The sequence below is a fragment of the Pteronotus mesoamericanus genome, unplaced genomic scaffold, assembly GCF_021234165.1.
Source record: "Pteronotus mesoamericanus isolate MK-2021 breed Mesoamerican mustached bat unplaced genomic scaffold, CSHL_Meso_final contig_25, whole genome shotgun sequence".
Taxonomy (NCBI): Eukaryota; Metazoa; Chordata; class Mammalia; order Chiroptera; family Mormoopidae; genus Pteronotus; species Pteronotus mesoamericanus.
Window position 1 is genome coordinate 37284664 of NW_026555105.1, and position 23605 is coordinate 37308268.

Here is a 23605-nt window from a genome sequence, read left to right on the forward strand (position 1 = left end):
GCTTTGTTGTTATTTTTGTCACGTGCTTTATCTGGTTATCACCTTCTTGCCAGCCATATTTGCTGTATAAATTGTTTTTTTCAGAATTTTTGAAACAAGCTGCAGACATCACAACACAGTCTTTCAGTGCTTCAGTATACATCTTCCAAAAATAAGGATGTTCTCTACTACATTATTATCAAACCTAAGAAAACAGTTCCCTAATATCTAGTCCATATTTTTTCCCTAATTGTCCCTTAAATGCCCTTTGCAGTTGTTTTTTCTCCTCCAACCAGCATTGCATTTGTATTATTTATCCTTAGTCTTTTTAAAATCTAGAGTGGTGTTCCTACTGTTTAGTTTTTTAGGTTTTGTTTGTTTGTTTGTTTTTGCTTGGTTTTGTTTTGTTTTGTTTAATGATGTTGATTCCTTGAAGAGACAGTGCCAGGTGTTTTGTATAATAGAGTATCTCACATTCTCAATATGTCTGATTGTTTCCTCATGGAGGTATTTAAGATGTTTATTTCCTCCCTGTATTTTCTATAAAGTTGATGTTAGTGTCCACTGATTATCCTTACTTGAATCAGTGTATTTCACTGGAGATTAAAAAATGGTAATTTCCAAATTCTACCTTTATAGTTCCTCTGATAAAGGCAGGGTAAATGCTTACATAAGGAATTGGTATATTACTGAGAAAATGTACCTTTGGAGCTCTGCAGAGTCTGTGGCCACGCTGGGCCTTGGAGCTATAGGAGAGGAAAAAAGTTTTTTCCTCTGCCTGTCTTAGCTTCATTGGCTGAAGCTCTGCAAATTAGACTGACAGAGAATGGATTAACAAGAGAAAAACAAACAGAAAATGTGTGTACCACACATATATAAATCACATACATACTCAGTGATGAGTAACTCAAAGGGTTAGTTAGAACTTGGGGTTATATGGCATCTTAACCAAAAAAAAAAAAAAAAAAACAATAGATTTGTAGGAAAGTGAGAAGATAGAGGAAAGGGACTTTGAGCTTCTAGGGTGTCAAGTTGTGGAAAAGTGGATATGTGGGGGAAACTAATGGAAGGAATAGGTTATTTTTAAGCAAAGTTTGTTCTGTAGATTCCTCTGGTGCCATTTCTGGGCTGATAAGCATCTAATGTCTTTGAAAAAATCATTTTATCCTTCCTGGTACAGAGGGGAAGGCAGAGAGTTTTTCTTGTGTCAGTACTTTTGTTTTTAATTGCCTTCACCTCAAAATAATCCTTAGATGAGAGTGGGTATTTTGGGGTGGCATACTCTGAACCACTTGATCTCATTTGAAACTTTAAGAAGTTTCATATATTAAAAATTGAGTTGGTAGGTGTAGAGAGATGCAGGAGAATGGGTTAGCAAGGCAAGAAAGGCATGCAATCTTCTTTTACTTTTTGGCCATTTTCCCTGGGTGTGGCTCTTTCAGCAGGTGTTCCTTCTTTTAGAAAAGGCCACTAAAAGGGAAGGTTAATACCCACAGATCCTTCCATCTCACAGTCTTGCTTTGTTAACACTGATGAAACAGTCTTTGTTCACCCCACTTTCCACCTTAGAGCTGCTGTGTAATTTCACTTAAGAATCTTCCCTTTCCCTTTTGACCATTATCTCCCTGAGATTGCTGGTTCTCTGGCCAGGTACATAGGCTCTTGACATGGCTTTATAGAGAGACTAAACTCTACTAAGTTGTCATTGTGCAGTTTGTCAGTGTGCAGTTTGGGGAGACTAAGAGTAACAGAAGTAATATCATGGAGGGGAGTGCTCCACCCAAGAAAGATGGAGTCTGTGATGTGGGAGAAGGAGTAAGCATAGGGATCCTGCTGGCTGTCCCTTCAGCTCTCTCTCCAGAGCCATACAACCCAGTCTCCCCTTATTTGACTCTAGCCCACCCTCCTTCTGCCAGAGCCCAGGGTCAATTTAGAAATCTTCCATTTGAGATGGTGGACTGAATGTACATTCAGGAACCTACTGAAATGAAAGCAAATATATATTTGAAGTGTCATGCAACTCAACAGGTTGGAAAGTGAGAGAGCATACTATTGAGGGTCCGGAACATTTGAGGAATTTTTAGAAAGTAGAAAGTGGAAGGGTAGACATTGAATCAAGATGGTGGAGTAATTATATGCACAAGCCTTCAGCTCCACCCCAGATCTCTAGAAATAACAGGAAAGAGATGCAAAAATTTAGTAATGCTGCTGGATTCTATAAATCCCCTGAAAAAGATATGGGTTGGGATGGAGGAAATTACAGCCCAAAACACAGGAGGAAGAGGGCACCTATGCAGGATGGGAAGGGCCCTGAGGGGTTTGAATGCTCCCTGGCATCTCACAGACAAATGAGGTGCGTGCAGGGAGGGAATGTGTGTGGGGAGGAGGGGGTATCTGGAAAAGATCACGCAGGTTTTCAAAGATGGCAGTATATTAAAATCCAGTTGAGCTGGGGGGGAACATTTGCATGAAGCTGAGCACCTTGGGGTTCTCCCCTCAACACAGGATCTGAAACCTCACATGACAAATTTTTTTTGACAGCCTTTTACCTGTGCTCTGATCTCCTGTGAACTCCATCCTTATTTTCTTGACTAAATATTAGCTGTTCTCAGTTTTGTTTCTTCAGCAGGATCTTACCCAAAAAGTGGCCTGGTCTATTGGGACTCAGAAATTTATGCCTCAGGTGCTTCAGTTTCCATCATCTGTTACACATTTGCTCTTTCCAAATCTCATGAATTTGCCCTTGAACCAGCACCTTCAAATACTAGTACCTCAGAGCTCTCTATAACCTGGGCTTGCTGGCTTTTCACAGACTGAGAGCTTAGCTGAGAGAAATACTAAAATTATTTTTGCAAGGAAAAAAAAAGTAGTATGACTCTTAATGCATAATCACATTACTTTCTATACTCTATTCCTCATTTCGATGAGGTGTGTTAAAATGTATAATACTTCCTATCTCTAGAGTGACAGAATGTATGTTTCAGAGTCTAGTGATCTCAGTAAGTGACTATAGGTGTTTTTTAATACCTGCAGCCTTTTCTTCTAGATTGCATGCTTAAAATAGTGATACTCTTCATATTTTAGTGAACTTCATATTTTATCTCTGGGAGCCATTCAACTGATCAATAAAAAGCAGCCTTCATAGCACTAAAATCACAGTTCTTTTACCAAGAGTTTATATGTAGGTTTTGCACAAAGGAATTAGATTAAAAATTAATAGCTAACATTCTGTAACTATTTCTTGTTCTAATAATGATGAAAAAAGTATATTAAACTTTCAGGCTTAGCAGATGATCCTCTTTCTTTTCTACTATTTACTTCCCAAATCCTGATTTGATTCTTTTAACTTTAGTGTTAGGTACCACATGTGTATGTATATGTGTTTGTACATGCAAATTTACAGGTGATGAAATGAAAGTTGGTCAGAGTACCAAGTATAAAAACCTTAGAGTACTATAAATATAAATGTTAACCATATTCTAATCCATAATTGTACTTTTTTCAATTAAATTTTCATATGGGATGAAATAATCCTCAGCATCTGTGTTTTTCATCAGCACTTAACAACAGGATTAGCTTTTTTGTTTTGTTTAAATTTCTTTTCTCACCCATAGGAGCTTGGTGTTGGTGGCACAAGTCAGTGGAAAATCTGTGGCCTGGATCCTACAACCACACTTGGCATCTACTTTGAAGTAGTTAATCAGGTGAGTTGGATTTCTTCATGAATATTTGTATCTCAGTGTTCTCTTTTCTGATTTATTACAAGACTGGTGGCCTTTGGTTTCTTTCTCTACAAACTGATGCTGCTTTGAGCTTATGTTTGGCCTGTGACCAGCCTGGCATAGTCTCTTGAATTCCCTCCAGGGTTTGGTTGGAGTTAACCCATTGCTTTCCTCACTTTATTGTCGAACTGATAAAGTCATTAGAAGAGTAATGGCTTTTACCAGCCATTGTTATATTGGTGAATTTTGAGTGAGTTAATTCTTTCCCCAATCCTTTATTTTAGATTTTATTTATTTATTTTTAGAGAGAGTGGAAGGGAGGGAGAGAGGAAGAGAAAACATCAGTGTGTGAGAGAAACATTCATCGGTTGCCTCTTGCACACCCCCAACCAGGGACCTGGCCCACAGCCCAGGCATGTGCTCTGACTGGGAATCGGACCAGTGACGTTTCAGTTCACAGTGACCTTTCAGTACATTGAGCCACACCGACCAGGGCCCCGATGTTTTATTTAAAAAAAAATTTAAACATACAGAAAAATTAAAAGAATTGTACAGAAAACATACCACATACATTTCATAATTAACATTTACTGTATTTGCTTTGTTAAATATCCATTCATCAATCCCTTATTTTTGATAGATTTCAAGCAAATTACAGTCATCAGTTTGTTTCATCCCAGACACTTCACCATGAATGCCATTAACTTCATGTAAATATTTATTTGAAATTTTTTTTGAGGTGAAAGTTATATATAGTACAGTGTGTAGGTGATAAGTGTACCGTTCAAAATTCAAGAACCACCATGTCAGTCATTCAGGAAGAGCCCACTGGACTCTGTTTTGTTTGATTCATGCCTGTAAGAGTGATGTAGCATATGGCCTCTCGCCCTGCAGCACAACGCCCCGATTCCCCAAGGAGGCCGAGGTGCCATCCAGTTTGTCACACAGTATCAACACTCCAGTACCCAGAGACGCATCCGTGTGACCACCATTGCCCGAAAGTGAGCAGCCCCAGTTTTCTTTCTGTTGAGCTGACTGATGTTTTGCCTTATAAAAGATAGTTTAACATTATTAGTTTGTTTTTGTAATTCCATTAAATGTTTCTCACCAATTTCTCATTGACTCATTCAATCAGAGGAGGAGGAAGAAGACTCATCGTTGGCTAATCCAGTTAGCACTTGCTCAGAGGAATCATCTTTCAGTAGGAATAAGTTCATTCAAAGTTATTTTTTTTTTAATTTTATGTGTCAGATAAGTAACCCATAAATACATCGTTCTTGTAAACGATTCAAACAGCACATATGTATATAAAGAATGGGTCTCTTTGCCCACCTTCCCCAGAAGTAAAATGCTATTGCTTTACTGGCAGTTAACTTCACAATCCCATTTCTGTGGCGGTATATACCATATGTGTGTATCATATACATGGATGGCTTCTTAAACTAATATATTTAGGTTTTCCTCAAGGTGTCAAGGTGTCAAGGACATCTTCTATGTCAATAACATAATAAGCCTCTATCTCATTCATTCTAATGGCTGTTACATGGTTTGGATGGGCTGTATCACTCCTTTAGTAAGGGCCATTTCAGGTTTTAACTTCCTTCTAGCAGTGCTGTATTCATACTTTTAGATCTTTGTGTACATGAGTATTTCTTTCCTGTCATTTCATAGAAGGGGAATTTTGGATACTGCAAAACTACTTTCCTAAAAAACTAATTTGTATTTTCCTTAGTAGTGTAAGGAGAGTATCCTTTCTCCTTATTAATAATGATGTTATCAATCTTTAACATGTAAATATAGAGCAATATGTTACTTTCATATGTATTTTCCCATTTATCAATGGGTTGAGCAATTCCCATTTTCATTGGCCATAAGTACATCTTCTGTGATAGTCTTTGCCCGTTTTGTAAAACCTGTTTCTTTTCCTTGTATAATGATTTGCAAGGACTTCTTATAATTTTGTTTATTGTTCATACCTGTTTCTAGTCTGTCTTTAGTCTTTTAGCTTTGTTCACAGTGTCCTTTAGCTTTGTTCACAGTGTGTGGAAACTTCAGTATGTATGCTATTCCTTTATACCCTGATGCTGAGGAATACATTTTATGAATTTGTAAAGATTTAGATTTTTGTAAAATTGACTTAGAGAAAGGAACACCGGCTGGAGACTTATGTACATTTTGGGTATCTAATTCATGATGTCTTGTGGAATATTGGGAAGTTCTCTGTAATTTTCTTTTGCATTTAGAGTCTTCAGAAATCACATAAGGGTAAGTAAAAATGTGTGTAAAACTCCTGTGATTCCTTACTGACAATGTAGTTCGAATTTGTGTTGTTTTAGGTGAAGGAACAGGACTTGTGTTTCTTTATCTTGATGAAGAGCTGGCTTTCTGGTCTCTTGAATATAAGCATGGTACTAACTCTAGAACTGTCAGTTGGGCAGATGCACAGAGTCAGCTCAAGCACATAGAAGCGGCGTTTGACCAGGAGGCTGCAGCAGTCTTGATGGCACGGCTGGGAGTGTTCCGAGCCGAGTCCGAAGAGGGGCCCGATGTACTCCGGTGGCTGGACCGACAACTCATTCGACTGGTAAGTTGGGAACAGTGGCACTAGGTTCCATTTTGGTCTCTGCTCTGAGAAAGAAAACTCACTTAAAACTGTTATCTTATACAGTCATTCATCAAAAGTTTATTAGTTGCTTAGCTGATAAATACCAAACACTGGACATTCTGAGAGGGATAAGAGGTATTAAATAGGCATTTTTCCTCAAGGGCTTACATAACAGTTGGGAAGAAACAACATGCACAGGACATTTAGAGAATGATGCAAATCTGTGTATTTGAGAATTGATTTAGATGAGTCACTGTGAGTGCTGTGTCCTGTATTTTCCACCTGATACTGGAGAATTTTTTTTTTTTTTCTTGAAATAATAGTTCATAGCCCAGTGAGTATAGGGAGATGTCTAATGTGTCATTCTGGATCTAATCAGGAGAGTGAAACCACATGGTAATTTCAATAAGGAAAGGTTTATATAAAGAATTACTGTCACTATAGGGGATTAGAATAATGGGGATTGGCTAGTAAGATGTAAAGAGAACACTAACTGATATAGGAATAGCAGATAAAAAATGCAGCCACTGCTTCTAGTCTGAGATAGAGTACCCAAGGAACAGCCCCTTTTTCCCCAGGGCTGGTTTGGATCTAGGTGGGAGTGCATGGCTAAGGTTCACTGAGTCTCATGGCAGAGAAATTGCCATGGTGTTGTGTCAGAAGAACTTGCTAGAAATTCACCCTCTAGAATTAGATGAAAATCCACACCTTGGGGTGCTGAGGAAAATTGTTCACAGGGAAGTTTTTATCAGAGGTACCCAGGGTGTGGGATAGCTGCTGGATGCCATGTGCTGCAGGAGCCTGGCACTGGGGAAGCCGTAAAGCTGCTGCCGAGTTGAACGTACTGGAACCCAGAAGCAAACACTTGTCTCTAGCACCCTCTACTGATAAAGCTCAACATTGTGCCAACTAGCAAAGGGAAAAATTTTAAAGAGCACAGATCCATTTCACAACAGGCAGAAAGGGTAAGTTTGGAGCCACAAGGCAATAAATCAATAATTGTCATACCTCATAATTTTACTTTCTTGGAGATTCAAGGTAGGTATTTATGATCAAAGTCATTGAAAGCCTAGTTAAAAACAAAAAACAAAAAACATTTACTTTGTTTAGCTCTGTGTTTGCCCTTGCAGTGTCAAGGAACTTTTTTTTTTTTTTTTTTTTTGGTCCTCCAGGGAATATTAACATTTCAGACACACTTTGAAAATGGAGTAGAGGGTCCAAGTGGTTGACTTCATGTGGAAAGTGAGCCTCGAATCAAATCTTTTAAATTGAGTAGGATAGTGGGAGGATAGAAGACGACAAAGCTTGCCAAGTGCAGGGCCCACTCTGTGGAAGGTAGCTTATGCTGGGGACATTGGCAAGACCGCTGTCACAGAGGCCAGAATGTGCAGTGAGGAGAGAGGCAGTGAACGTGCAGCTTAATTATGAAATGTCTTCATTTTAAAGTCGTCACTTCCATTAATGTAAGAGAGAAAGGAGACTTAGGTATGATGCCCAAGCAGACGTGTGATAGTAGCATGATTCTTGTATATACATTTACCATTGCCATATGAGGTTAATTTGGAGGGTGAAAAAGCTATTGTTGGGGAGACCGATGGAGGAGTTTGAAGGCTCAAGGGAGCTGAGACCAGGGTGGCAGCAGTAGAGTTAAAAGTGGGAGAAGGTTTAGAATCAGGATGAATGCTAAAAGAGGAATTGATATGGTGATGGAAGGATACTTGACTTGAGATGGTCAACACATAATACAATGTACAGATGATGTATTGTGGAATTGTGCACCTGAAACCTGTATAATTTTGTTAACCAGAATCACCCCAATAAATACAATAAAAAGGAATAAAGAATTTAAAAAAAAGAATTGATAAAACTTGGTGAAACTATATGTAAAATAAAAAAACAAAAATAGCAGCATTGACTCAGATTCTAAGTGTGGGTAACTGCAGAATGATAGTGAGGTAGAAAAATGGAAAAGGAGAGCAGCTTTATGATAGAGGAAGGTGAGATGTCCTTTTTTTTTCTTTTCTGTGTGTGTGTGTGTGTGTGTGTGTGTAATAGTTAAATTTGTTTTTGATAGGCTGAATGTGAAATTCCAAGGGAAGCTATCCTGTAATTAGGTAGAGGTCAGTGCTGGACATGGAAGAGGAATTTGGATGACATTGGCTTGGCTGTAGTGTTCACTTGTAGCTGAAGCAATGAGTCTGAGAGCAGGGGGCAAAGAACTTACCTCTAAGTTAGGAGTAGGAAGGTGAAGGGCTGTTGAAGAAGGCAGAGGAGGACTGGTTGGAGAGTTGACAAAAGAAAGGAAAGTGCTATTTTAATTGCTGAAGGAGAGAGTTTCCAGAAGTTTGGGGAGTCTCTTGGCTTGAAGTGTTAGGGAGTTCCAGAAGATAAGAACTGCAGGAGCATCGGATTTGGTATGAAGAAGGTGAATGCCAGAGATGAGCTGTCTTTAAATCGTGGATGGTCTGATTCTTTAATGGCCAGAGGAAATGTGAGAAATAAAAAGGAAATAAAGGTAGGGAGAGAGAAAACATTTTTCAAAAATTTACCTTTGAAAGGAGTGAGAAAATTGAGTTAGTGATGGAACATCAAAGTTAGTCTATAATAGGTAGGTAATATTTTGTGTTGTTAGAGGGATTTATTTATTTATTTGTTTGTTTATATTGATTTATTTTCATGGAAGAGGCACCTGGGAACTCATTTAGCCCCTCACTAGTCAGAGTGGTTTTTGGTCAGCATGGCCTGGGTGCTGGTTAAAATGCAGGATCTCTGGGTCCTCCCCAGGTCTGCCAAACCAGAGTTTGCATTTTAGCAACAACACTCTGGGTTTTGTGCCTGCCCATCTGTGGCTGAGAAGTACTGGTCTGGGACACACAGTCAGTGACTAAATTGATTGAAATATAGCTTGCTTACACCAAGAAATTTTCCAGGTGACTCTGACTTAGGATTTTCCTGCCCTTTTCATTGTTTTCTTTCAACAGTGCCAGAAGTTTGGACAGTATAACAAGGAAGACCCCACTTCTTTTAGGTTATCAGATTCTTTCTCTCTCTATCCTCAGGTAAGTAATAGGTGTTTCTAAACTACCTATAGAAGAATAAATTGTGATAGAAATAAGACTCACTGCTCTCAGGACAAGGGGAAGACTTGGTGTATTTTGAGACTCAGGCTCTAGGTGATATTGTTCAGGTCAAGATAAATACTATGTCTCTGTGTGAGGCAGTGCCTGAGCCCTACAGAAGACAGAGGTGACATGCAGAGAGGAGAAATAACTGCATAAACTTTCATGAAAAGGCAAAACAGGTTCATTGCTATAAGGCCCCAACAAAATCTCTTAATTTGTAGAAGATCTGGGTGGACCATCAGCTACCTCAGCAGCAAACAAACAAAAAACCAAAAATGAAGCACTTTGGAAGATGAATATAATAAAGGAGACTACGTTAATATAACAGATGTTTAATGATGTGTCCATGGTTATTATGCTGCATCGTAGCTAGGAATCAGTATAATAAGCAGCTTCTATAAATAACTGCTTAATGCAGGAACTAAGCATTTGGGAGCCATTGAACAAGGGAAAGGAGGGGTGAGTGGAGGGAGCCTAAAGTTACTGTCAGGTATCTGGGTATTTACCTTTTCTTAACCTCCATCCTCATCTGTAAATGAGAAAACTAGAATTTAGCTCAGTGGCTGGCTGTGAGGATTACATGAGCTGAGGCCAATCAATTGTTTAGCACTTAGTAAACATGAGCTGGTGGCTCCACAGTTGGACCTGGGACTTTCAGGTTGGCTTCTGCAGAGGTACAGCTTTTCCACCACTGCAAGCAAACTCAACTTGATTTCCTCTTCCCTCAGAGACCTTTATGGGGAATAACTAAAAAGAAACACTTTTATTTCTAAATACACTCGTGAGGACTTAGCTGTCCTAATGTGCGTTATCCTTTCAAATACTTACTTTGGAAAGTGGACACAGGTTTGAATCATGAACTTGTATAGCTCATACTCTCAGGGTTAAAGGGGGCCTTGGAGGTCACCTCACTGGACCCCTGACCCAGGGTAGGACTCTGGTGCTGGATGTGTGCCTCTTCTCTGGCCTGTGCCAGAGTAGTGGAGGCTGTGCAGCATGTGGAAAGAGCCAGGATCAGAGCCAAGTTCCAGTACTGGCTCTGGGGCTGCTGATCTTGGATGAGATCCTGGACTCCTGTGAATGTTGGTTTCCTCTTTAAAAGGAAGGAGTTGGCCTGGGCAACTGATTTGCATCTTTTTACAATTGTGGACTCTTTTCTTAAGAGAACCCTCTTACAGGCCAGTATGTAAAGCAGACAGACTTGGGTGCTGCTCTGGTTTTGCCCAGGTACTACCCCCACACACTGGGTCCTACAATGATACTCTCCACCACCTCACTCCCAGGACCCTGTAGTTTTGCTAAAACTCAAGAGCACAGTGTGAAAACCACTGAATGAGGTGGTTTCTAAGATTCCCTCTGTTGAGCCATCTAGGATAGCGGTCAAGAACCCAGTCACTGGAGCCCAACAGCATGGATTAGAGTCTGGTGCTGCCACTCAGTAGTAGTGGGTGGCCTTGGACAAGTTGCCTACCCCTCAGTTTCCGCATGTGTAAACTAGGGATGGTAAGAAAACCTACCTTGTGGGCTTATTGGAAGGATTGAATAATTCTGGTGAAGTGCTTTATGCCTTACACATAGGACACATTGAATGTCAGCCGTGATTATTGCTTAGGAACCTGTGCTTTAATATGTGGAGTCTCGAGAAGCTTTATACTTCTCAAGGCAGCTCATTTCCATGTTCTGTTAACTTTTTAGAGTGAGTTAAAAGTCTGCCCTCCAACTTCTAATTCTCAGGGTAAAGAACACATCTCTCCAGCATCATCATCTTTTCCCTGTCTCTCTTACACCCCTCACTCCAACATACTAGCTTGTGTCTGAGCTCTTTCACTTCTCATCTGCTCTTACCATGCCTGGAGTCCCCTCTCCACTGGCCCTCAGGCCTCCTCATGAATGTTTTTCAGACTCCTGTGGCTTTGGGAAGTCGCCTGCTGTCCCTGCAGCCCCACCCCACTGTAGTAGTACTTTCCTATACCGAGGCTCATAACATACTGCCCCAAGTGTGCCTTTTCCCCACTGGACAGTGACCCCTTTGAGAGCAGACATTGAGTCTCTGCAACCCAGCCCAGTGATTCCAGAAGTGAGTGTTTCTTTGCCCTTCCCATTTCATTTGGAATCTTTGACATACCCAGAGGTTCCCCCCCCAAAAAAAAATAATTTTAAAATTTCTAATTGTGGTAAAAACACATAAAATTTAACATCTTAACCATTTTTAAGTGTACTGTTCAATAGTGTTATATATTCACCTTGCTGTGCAGTATATATCCAAAACTTTTCATCTTGCAAAACTAAAATGCTATACCCATTCAACCACAACTTTCCATTTCCCACTTTCCCCAGCCCCTGGTACCACCATTTTATTTTCTATTTTATGAACCCAGAGGCCTCTTTCTGAAAGTCTGGGTTCTCCTGTTTCAGAGACCTAAGGCAAGTCTACTCTTTGGGTATCTAAGAAGATTACAGGTATATGTGTTTGTCTTTTCTTTCTTTATGAGTACAGTTCATGTTCCATCTTAGAAGATCTCCATTTCTTCAAGTGTTTAATAACAGTCCTGATGAATCATCGTATTACAGACACCACTTTGCCCGACAGGATCTAACCCAGTCCCTCATCATGATCCAGCCCATTCTCTACTCCTATTCATTCCATGGACCACCAGAGGTGAGGTTTCATGTGAATGCCTTCCTTGGAATTGGAATCACCTAATATACTACCTTGTTTTTTCTCTTAGAGCAAAGCTATAAAAAAAACTTGGAGTCTGTATAGTAATTTAACATTATTTCTCAGTTTTAAAAATGTGCATAGGAAAAAGTCATGGGCACATAAATCTGTTATCTGTGGATGGCAAGATTACAAGTGGAAAACTTTTAAAAATGCTACATAGGTACCTTTTTCAGTATGTTCAGATACTTGGATCCAGTAATTCCATGTTTTGTATCTGAAGAAAGTACTCATAGATATAGAAGAGGTTTTGTTCAAAGAAATAGTAAATGAACCATTAGAAAATAATCCAAGTGCTCAATAGTAGGAAAATAAGTAACCTCAGAAATATTCACAGTTAATGGAACATCGTAAGATAAGTACACCCTTAACGTTAAAATACTACATAAAAAAAATTAAGATAGAAACTTTCCTAAATTATGTTTTCTAAAAAGTCTGCAAGAATGAAAAACTATATGGAAATCAACCAAACTATCAATATTTGTTGTCTTTGGTTTCAAATTTCCTTTAATGAGTATAAGTTACTTTTATTATTGAAATAAAAATCATAAAAATTTTATTTTGTATTAAACTTTCCAAACTTGTAATAAAATCTGTACTTTTTTATATAGCCATCTCTTTTTGTCACATGCAGTTGTGGTATACCTGAGAGACTGTGTCTCTGATAGATGAAATACATTTTTAGCACAAAACAGAATATTTGGCATAACTTTTGGTTCCCAGAGCAAAAGATACCATTAATTTCCCTTCCCAGTTGATGAGGGATTATTTGGAGCCTCTTCTGTACAGTTGAAACTTAAAACTGCTGAGTCAGGAAGCAGAAGGCAGAAATGACATGAAGGTGGGAAGAGCCATTGCACCTGGTACCATTTATACATGGCTTTGTCGATGTCCTGGCTATGTGGGGAACAGAGGGAAGACCAATGTCATCTCTTTCCCTCTTTCTTCAGCCAGTACTATTGGACAGCAGCAGCATTCTAGCTGACAGAATATTGCTGATGGATACTTTCTTCCAAATTGTCATTTATCTTGGTGAGGTAAGATGATTTTTTTTTTTTTTACTATTGTTTTTGCTTTCTTCTTCTTAATTTAGTTTTTTATGTATTTGAAACAAGAATCTGGGCTTAGAAAACCCGTAGTTTATTATAATAAGTACAGTGGCTTTTATTCTAGTAAATAAAATCTTTTTTTAGGTCGCTGGGGGTGTTTGTATATTAGTAATTATAATAATATTTGCTGTAAGTAAATCTTAGGTGGTCTTTTCAAATCACCATAATATATTTCTGAATCGTCAGACAAGGTCTGTCAGTTACATTTCCTCAGTAAACTTTGTATATGCACTACCATCCTTTCAGAGTTATGTTAGAGATAGTAGTAAGCACACACATGTTTGGGACTAACAGGTTTTTCTTTTTTAAATAATGTGGCACTGTGAACCTTAAGCTGGGTCTGTGGATTTCTAGGATGGCTATGAGTGGCTTTCAGGGCAGAGTCCATTACTTTCTCAAAGAGATTCAGTCCCTAAGACAGGGAATGGCTCTGAAGAAAATTCTTTAACTGAGCCTTGTATACAGTGATACATTCTTTTTCTCCTGTTGCACATGCTTTACCTCTACTAAATTTAAATTGCTTTGTGGTTGACTTAACTTCTAGTGTCTGTACATTAGAAGTGATTTCAGATGTCCTGAAAAGATGTAAATTGTGTTTCAGAATTTTTTTAATAACTTTAAAATAATTTGTTTTCTAATGCATTGAACATTGACCTAATACAATGAACATTTTATAACTCTAAACGTTTTGTAGCATATTAACACCCAGTCTGCTAGCCACTTGCCCACAGATGATGGGTCATCAGTAATGGTCCTAGACCAAGGGCCATTTGTGGCCAGCTGCTTTTCCTACTGGTTTCTTTAAGACCAATAATCACAACATAGTTTTCTTTGCCTTCAGTTCATTCCTCATAGATTATCACTGGCCATAGCCCCTGATCAATTCATGCATTTATTGAATACCTTTTCTGTGCAAGTGATTGGTTCTAATGACAAAAACAGTGACATCGTTCTCACCCACCAAAAGCCCTAAGTCTGCTGGTAGTTGTTCTTATGAACTCTTGCACCCAAGTGAGCTTATGATAATTTCCTCCATGCCACCAGTCAGTCAAAAATTAAGACCTAGAAAATGGTACTGGAAACTCTTAGAAGGGAAAAGGGGCTTCAGAAGGAAACATCTAAAAAGAATCCCCTTTCTGGAATCAGATTAACAGTTCACATGTGAAGACACTTCAGCTTCTCTATAAACATATGTTCATCAGTCAACCTTTTTTTTTTTTTTAATTACCTTTGTGTTCAAGATATTTCCTAGATCATTTGCTGATGGGAATGAAAGAATGAATGAGACTCAAAGTGTTTACCCTAGTTGGGGAGACAGTCTTTACTTTCTACACTTAGTATATTGCCTTCTACTCATTGCCTAAGTCACAAACTCTGATTCCGATAGCTTTTATATACTACAAAATGGTTTCCCACTAAGAATATCTCCACACAGAGCCCAGGGGGTGGGGATGAGGTTAATCTTACCAGGTCTGTGTGACTGTTATGCACTCGAACAGAATGTACAATATATGTGGTTTAGAAAGAGAAGGGGGAGTGGATTCCTTGGAGGCAGCCCACAAGTCCTTTTCCCTGCCAGGTTTAAGGAAATGAGAAGCTAGACCAACTGATGGCAGTGGAAGTGGCAAGGAAGGGAGCCTCGGTTCCTTGGGACAACTAGTCTATGGCAGTTTGGCTGAGAAGTTGTGACTGATGACTGATAGTCCTGGGAGAATTGTGTAGTTGGGGGTGACCTGGATGCACCTCTTTGCTTACTCATACTTCTAGTTAACTCTGCTTTGTTCTCCATTAAAACTTGTCATTCTTGACATAAATTTGAGGGTTGGTGAATGGTGTTAGAATGTCAAAAGTGTCAAAGAAGATTGTTGTTTCAGTGTTTCCACAGTAGTTTTGGTTTGTGTGTTTTGGTGTAGACCATAGCCCAGTGGCGTAAAGCTGGGTACCAGGACATGCCTGAGTATGAAAACTTCAAGCACCTTCTACAGGCACCACTGGATGACGCTCAAGACATTCTGCAAGCACGCTTCCCTATGCCACGTTACATTCACACAGAGCATGGAGGCAGTCAGGTTGGTGAGGTCTCTTCTATAAGAGCATTGGTACTCCGTGGTTTTTGTGATACATTTTTATGGCTATAAGTTCTAACAATGTGGTTAATATTTTATATGGTGACATAAATTGCTATACAAATAAACTTCCAAATATGACTTCTTTTTAAATGAGTGGTCAGAATATGTTGATATAAAAGTAGAGGATTGCTGAAATAAAATACATTATTTTATATTTCTGGAACCCTAACAAATTGAGAGCTATTAGTTTTAAGCTAAAGAAATGGGTTCCTGTGCAGTAAAAAATTTCTTAATTTGGAAAACTTTTTTTCCTAGTATACTAATGTTAATGCCGCTTTTACTCTTTAATTTTTTTTTTTTTTAAGGCTCGATTCCTTTTGTCTAAAGTGAATCCATCTCAGACACACAATAACCTGTATGCTTGGGGACAGGTAAGAAATTGTTGGGTATTTGGAGAGAGGAGGCCAGGCTACTTTTTAAAAAACTAGTTACAAATTGGATTCATTTTGACTGAGAGACAGAATAACTTGGTTATTTTGATGGAAAAGATAACTTTGAACATAGCTTGGGGGGTCGGGGGTGGCTACCCAGTGTGGATCCGTTAATGCACTACACAGCATAATATGACAGGTTCAGGCTAGGGGACTGAACACCGTAATGTGGCCTCCATTTGACTCTCATAAACACAGCAACAGTGCCCCAAATCCTCCCTCCCCTCCTTTCCCTCTTCCAAGAAGGCAGGGCCAAAACATCTACACATGCTCACTATTGGATCTGTGTTGTCTTTACTTTTAAGCCTCTGATTCCTTCCTTATCTATTTCAGGTACTTTTATCTCTTTCAAATGTGTTTCCTTTCATTCTGTCTTCTTATAACATTTTAAAAATCTAATTTTTTTTTAGATAATTTCAAGGTTATATGCATTTGTAAGAAATAGTATGCTGTGATACCCTATAGCCAGTTTTCCCCAATGGGTAACATCCTGTAAAACTGTAATGTAGTATCATAGTCAGGATACTGACATCGATACAGTCCAAATGAACATTTCCATCACCAAAAGAATCTTTCCTGTTGCTCTTTTATAGTCACACTCACTTCCCTCGTGCCTCTACCCTTTCCTTAATACATAGCAACTGCTAATCTCTCCTCCATTACTATAATTTTGTCATTAAAAATGTTATATATATATGAGTCCTGGCCTCCATGGCTCAGTGGATTTGAGTCCCAGCCTGCAAACCCAAAGGTCACTAATTCGATTCCCAGTTGGCACATGCCTGGGTTTCAGGCCAGGTCCCCTGTTGGGATCATGCGAGAGGCAACCAGTCAATGTTTCCCTCGAATATGATGTTTCTCTCACTCTCCTTCTCCCTTCCTTCCTTTCTCTCTTAAAAAAAAATGTTGTGTGTGTATATATGAAATCACATGGTACATAACCTTTGGGACTGGCTTTTTTTCCCTCAAAATAATTATCTACAGATTCATCCAGGTTGTTGTATGTATCAAAAATTTGTTTCTTTTTATTGGCTGAGTAATTCCATGGTATAGAGGTACCATAGTTATTTAATAATTTACCCATTGAAGGACATCTGGGTTGTTCAGTTTCTGACTACTAGGAATAAAGCTTCTTTAAATATTCATGTACAGCTTTCTTATGATCATAAGTTTTCATTTCTCTGAGATAAATGCCCATTTGCTCAGTGGTTTTGTAGTTATATGGTTATTCTAAGAAACTGCCATACTGTTTCCATAATGACTGTCCTTCTCCAGTCCTACCATCAATGTATGCGTGATCCAGTTTCTTTCCATCCTTCTCAGCATTTAGTATTGTCATTCTTATTTTAGCTTTTCTAATAGGTGTGTTGTGGTTTTAACTTACAATTTTTTCCAGTGGCTTTTCATGTGCTGCTTTTACTTTTGTGTATTTTCTGATGAATCTCTGTCCCGTGCCTATGTTCTAATCGGATTATTTGCTTTTTTTTATAGTTGAGTTTTGAGTTCTTTATAAATTCAAGATGCTAGTCTTATGTTGGAAATATGGTCTGTGTATATTTCTCTCACTTGTAGCTTCTCTGTACATTCTCTTCACCAGGTCTTTCACAGAACGGTTTTTAATTTTTATGAAGTTCCGTCTATCAATTTGTCCTCTTATGGATTGTGCTTTTGGTCTCAAGTTTAAGCATTCTTTGTCTAGCCCTGGATCCCAAAGATTTCCTGTGTTTGTTTTTCTAATTTTATGTTTATATTTTAGTCCATGATTCATTTTGAATTAATTTTTACATAAGATAGGAGATATAACTATTTTTTGCAAAGGGATGTCTAATTTCCGCAACACCATTTGTTGAAAAAGACTATTTTCTTCCACTGAATTGCACTTGTATCTTTGTCAAAGATTAGTTGGATGGATTTGTTTAAGTCTATTTCTGGGTTTTCTGCTCTGTTCTGTTACGTTTTTTTCCTCTCTACCTAATACCACACAATCTTTTTCAAAAATAGATTTTATTTATTTTTTAGAGTGAGGAGAAGGGAGGGAGAAAGAGGAAGAGAAACATTGATGTTTGAGAGAATCATCAATTGGTTGCCCTCACACAGCCCCATCCAGGGACCTGGCCTGCAACCCAGACATGTGCCCTGACTGGGAATCGAACCAGTGACCTTTCGGTTCTGAGGCCAGCACTCAATCCACTGAGCCACACCAGCCAGGGCTATTTACTTTTCATGTCCAGTTGTCTATTTTCATTTTCATTGACTCCTGCTCTAATCTTTATTTTCTTTTCTTCTGCTTGCTTTAGGTTTATTTTCCTCATTTTCTAAGTTCTTGAAATAGGAGGTTAGATTACTGATTTAAAGCTTTCCTCTTCTCCAGTGTATGCATTTAGTGCTATTAATTACCTTTTCAACACTGCTTTGGTTGTGTCCCACAGGTTTTGATATGTTGTATTTTCATGTTCGGTCAATTTGAGATATATATTTATATTTTAATTCCCTTGAGAGTTTCTGAGTCTTGGATTATTTAGAGTGTTGCTTAGTTTCCAGGTATTTGGAGATTTTCTTCTCTGTTATTGATTTCTATTTCCATTGAGGTTGAAGAGTACACTTTGTATGGTTTTAATGCTTGTAAATTTATTGGAGTTTTCTTTTATGGCCAGGGGTATGGACAATCTTGGCATGTGTTCCATGGTCACTTGAATGTATATCTTGCTGTTGTTAGATAGTGTTCTATAAATGTTAGATTCTGTTAGTTAATAGTGTTGTTGAGTTCTTATATATCCCTGGTGATTATCCGTCTAGTTTTTCTGTCATTTTTGTTGAGAGAAGGTGTTGAAGTTTCCAACTCCAATTGTGAATTTGTGTATTCCTCTTTCTCTTTTTGAGTTCTGTCAGTTTTTGTTTACATATTTTGCTGTTCTCTTGTTTGTTGCATACACGTAGGATTGCTCTGTCTTCTCAGTGGGTTCATCTTATACCATTTATTATATGTGGTCTGTCCAGAAAGTATCCAGTCATGTACTATGAAAAACCGAGACATAGAGACATTTATTGAAGAAGATACAAGATGCAAGAAACATTGTGCATAGGGCAATGATGCTGCAGTCCCCTTCAAAGCAGGCACCTTGGGACCTCACACAGTTCTCACATATTTGCCATCAGCTGCCCCATCATATTTTCCTGAGTCTTATTAACAGCCTGAAATCTCTTCCCTGTCAGATGTGATTTTAGTTTTGGCAAAAGCCGGAAGTCGCAGGATGCCAAATCTGGGCTGTAGGGGGCCTGAGTCACCTGGGTGATTTTATGCTTCACCAGAAAAACTCTGCATAAGCAGTGGTGCATGAGTGGGTGCTTTGTCATGATGAAGCTGCCAATCACCAGTTGCCCATAGCTGTGGCCTTCTGAATCATCTGAATAGTGTCCGCAGAGGGAATGTTCAAGTTTAATGCAAAATTTGATGCAGATTCATTGCTCTACTTGTTCAGTCATCTTGACTGTGATGGCCACAGTACACATGCTCATTCAAAGGCATCTACCGCCCCCACTGGCTAGTTCAGTGAAGTTGTCCTTGTTCATGCATGTGCATTCCAAACCACTCTCCTTGGCTGCCAGGTTACATCAATGTCATGTGAACCTTTGTCCTTATATTAACAATGGCTGGACTTTTTTCTGACAGTCTGTGTATGTCCTACCTCTCTCTGATTAGATGTCTCAGGTATGTATAATCGCTGGTCTCAGAGTGTCAGTAAATGGGATTTTGCCCTCTAGTTTGCATATCTGACCTTTATAAGACAGTAATAAGATTAAGTATTTGATGAGTCTAGGCAAGAAATGATTCCTGCTATCATAAACCATATTTCATCTCTGAGTGCCTTTTTGTTTAGTTGAACTTTTTTTTTTTTTATTAGGAGAGTTTTAGATTTCCAGAAAAGTTGAAAGTGCAGAGTTCCCATTTCCTCCAAATCTAATGTTAGTATGGAACATTTCTTACAATTGAATATTATGGTTAATTAAAGCTCATAATTTATTCAGATTATAGTTTTTACTTACTGTACTTTCTCTGTCTCATTATCCCATCTAGGGTTCCATATTACGTTTTGTTATTTTAGCTGTCAACATTCATGTTGTGCAAACCACTTTCATTATATTAATAATGGTTGGACTTTTTCTGGACAGACCTAGTATAATGTGTATCCCTGGTAATTTTGTTTGCACTAATATCTACTTTATATAAAGCTTACCACCCCTTTACATCCCTTTACCCTGCCTCGTTTATAATATAATTGTGTTAAATATTTCTTCTATATACATAAGATACAGTTTTTCTTCAGTCATTAAACATAATTTATAAACCTTAAGAGAAGATGAAAAGCCTACTGTATATATTCCCAGTTTTGCTTGCTATGTTCTTTACTTCTTCTTGAAACTCCAGGTTCCTTATTTCCTTTCTGTTTAGAGATCTCCTTCAGCCATTCCTTCTAGGGTAGGTCTCCTGGTGATAGAATCTTAGTTTCCCTTCACTTGAAATTCTTGATTTTCCTTTCATTCATGAAGGATATTTTCTCCGGATATAGGATCCTGGTGACATTCCTTTTCATTAGGCAGTTAAAAAATATTTTGTCACTCTCTGGCTTGTATGGTGTCTGATGAGAAATTCACTGTCATTCTTACTGTTTTTCCCATGGATAACATGTCATTTTTCTCTGGCTGCTCTCAATATTTTTTTCTTTGTTCTGAGTTTTCAAGTTAAAGTACGATGTATTTTTGGTGTGGATTTCTTTGGATTGTAGCCTATTTGGAATTTTCTTAGCGTCTCGATTTGGTGTATTTATATGTGTCTTGCCAAAATTGGGTATTTTCAGCCATTTTTTTTTTTTTTTTTTTGAATACTTTGTCAGCCTGCCCTCCTTTTTTTATCTCTCTCTCTCTGGGACTCCAGTCACATGAATGTTAGGTTTTCTATCTACAGTTTACTGGTTATTTTATCTATTCCTTTTCTGTTGTTGTTTATACACTGAACTTTTTACTTGTTGCTTTATTTCTTAGTTCTAAAATTTCCATTTGATTCTCTTTTATGCCTTTCTTGAGACTTTGTATTTTTTTGTTGAGGCTTTTTTGTTTTATTTTGTTTTCAGTTGTGTTCATAATTGCTCATTGAAACATTTTTATCATGGCTGCTATAAAGTCTTTGTAAGATAATTTTAACATTGTTGTCAACGTGGTGTTTATACCTGTTGACTTTCTTTTTTTCATTCACTTTGAAATCTTGGCTCTTGGCCTGACAAGTGATTTTTTATTGAAATGTGGATATTTACATATTTGTTATGAGCCTCTGGATATGTTTAAACTTGGTGTTTTCGCTGGCTTTTCGTGCTGCTTTTTCAGGGAATGAGTGGGACAGAGGGAGACATTGTTTCATTACTGCTAAGTGGAGACTGAAGTCTTTTCCACTGGCCCCTATTGACACCTTCAGCTCCCCACCTAGTTTCCACTAATCCTGCTGTAGAGATTGCATTATTACCATTGGATGATGGTAAAAGTGCTGACTCTCCACTAGACCTACTCTGACACTATCACTTACAAACTCCTAGGGGCCCACACACCTTATTACTGCCATGTTGGGGTAGACATCCCAAGCTACCCCAGTGGAGAGGGACATCTTACTACTGCCATGTTTAGGTAGACATCCAGGCTCCTCCAAAGGCCACTACTGATACCATGGGGGCATGGAGACTTACTACTGGCCATTGGAATGAAATTCCCAGTGCCATAGCTGGCTTTTGACACCACGCTGGTGGGGTTGTTGGGGTTTCTTGTTACTGTCTTGTGAGAGTGGAAACCTAAGCTGCCTACTCAACCTTTGCTGGTGTAGGTGGAGTGGGGTGGAGCCACAGTTTTTATTGTCACCTTTGGCTGTAGTACAGTGGTTATCTAACATTCTTCTTGTCTTGCTAGGCTACCTTGGTCCTTTGGCTAGAGAAAGTGGGCTTTTTGTTGTTGTCTGTCTCTGCTTAGTGACCATTTTCCAGCTTCTGCAGCTCCAAGTCTGGGATGTATGAGGCAAAAAGAAAATCCAGGGAATTCACTGCTATGTTGCTTCTTGGGTTCCAGGGTCTCTAGTTTGTCTGCTATCTTCTCTCTATCTTTCAGAGCCTTCTTATATTTGTTTTAATATAAAATGACCAGGGTTTTTAGTTGTACCAGCAGAAGGAATATGAAAAAGTACATCTACTTCTTCCTAGAAGTCTTCTTATAAAATTTTAACCATGCTTACATTTTTCTATTTGTAATAGAAGTACAGTTTTATTTTAGGAAATTTGAATATCTGAAAAAAGATTAAGAAAGAAAATTAAAGGTACCTGTAGTGCTACTATCTACAGTTAACTACTCCTGGCTTCTTGCTAGGTGATACAAAATGTATATGTCATGTATATCTTTCTTTCTTTTTACAAATTTGGGATCTTACTAGAAATTGAGATTTCTATTCAGTTCTTTCTTTTAACATTAAATAAATCATAAACATTTTCTGATAGTACAAATATCCATCTGTTTCACGGAGGTACTGATTCATTTGTGAATATACCATTATCAAGCTTCTGTTATAACCAGAGCATTTAAGAGCATCAGGCTAGGTGCTGTGGCAGGGTGGTGGGGAAAATGAGAGGCAGGGGTTTGTGGGCCTCTAGGAGTTTACGCCTGGTGGGGGCCAGACTCAGGATGAGTCATTAGAGCTGTGAAGAGGGGAAGTAGAGCATATGCAGAACACTACTCCAGGGATGGTTTGAGTTCAAGTGGGTCAGGGAAGGGTTTTGTGAGGAATTGATGCTTCAGTTGAAAGAATTATTTAGCTAGGCAAAGGAGGGGCTTGGTGGGAGTACTCATGGCAGAGGGGACAACACTTACAAATGTTCTGAGTTGGGCAACACTTGTGAATATTCTGAGTCCTTAATAACTCATGAATTCTAAACAGTTTTTAAGATATCCTGCTAATAAACCTTTATCATTAAATTTCAGGAAACGGGAGCTCCCATCCTCACTGATGACGTTAGCTTGCAGGTATTCATGGATCATTTGAAGAAACTGGCAGTCTCCAGTGCCTCTTAAGCTGGGTGTGTTTGCTGGAAATTAAAAAAAAAACAAACAAACCCATGTCAATTGTGTTCATAATTGTTTATAAAGGCTTAATAACATTCCTTTTACTCTTCTTGTGGATTTAAATAAATAATCAAAGGAAGTGTTGTATGTAACTCTTTATAATTTATTTGTTTTTCTTATATGTGCCCCTTTTCTTGCAGCAAATATTTTGGTACTTAGAAATGTTTATATGCTTTTTTGTATCCTAACTTTACAGTCTATGTAAAAGCAGAGGTAATGTATTTTAGATGAAAACTATAATGGTTAGAAAGGAAATAAATTTGAATGAAGAAAGAACTGGCTATAAAATAATGCTAGTACAAATTTGATTTCCTGAGGTCTCTGTGAGTGTGTGTATGTGTGTTTTAAGTGACTCCCCCAAGAGGTATTTCCTGAACTTAATCCTTATTTACTGTCTAAATGTTAACAGACCAAGGAAAAGTTTCAAATATGTGAAACTTTGTTGAGGCAGACTGGTCTGGAGTGGCACTGTCCCTAACTCACATATAACATTTCCTGTAAATAGTCCAGCCTAGGTAGACAAAAAGAGTGGATGATGGGCATAAGTGGCTCTAACAGGGTGACAACACATTTATCTTGGGCACAAGTAAGATAACTTTAACAGGTACTGCTTTTTAATCAAAGTATAATATATGCATGG

At 38.4% G+C, this 23605-nt stretch overlaps 1 protein-coding gene across 3 annotated transcripts in view; it reads left to right on the top strand.

Moving 5' to 3' along the window:
• The window catches only part of SEC23B (SEC23 homolog B, COPII coat complex component), a 45488-nt gene extending 22247 nt beyond the window's left edge, over positions 1–23241 (top strand). For all 3 annotated transcript variants that reach the window (XM_054574115.1, XM_054574116.1, XM_054574117.1), the window contains exons 12-20: positions 3594–3683; positions 4596–4702; positions 6132–6285; positions 9288–9365; positions 11926–12087; positions 13098–13184; positions 15170–15325; positions 15691–15756; positions 22825–23241. In XM_054574115.1, the coding sequence (XP_054430090.1) occupies positions 3594–3683; positions 4596–4702; positions 6132–6285; positions 9288–9365; positions 11926–12087; positions 13098–13184; positions 15170–15325; positions 15691–15756; positions 22825–22914 (990 nt within the window). In that variant the 3' untranslated portion in view covers positions 22915–23241. The remainder of the gene's footprint in view (positions 1–3593; positions 3684–4595; positions 4703–6131; positions 6286–9287; positions 9366–11925; positions 12088–13097; positions 13185–15169; positions 15326–15690; positions 15757–22824) is intronic.
• The last annotated feature ends 364 nt before the right edge of the window (positions 23242–23605 follow it).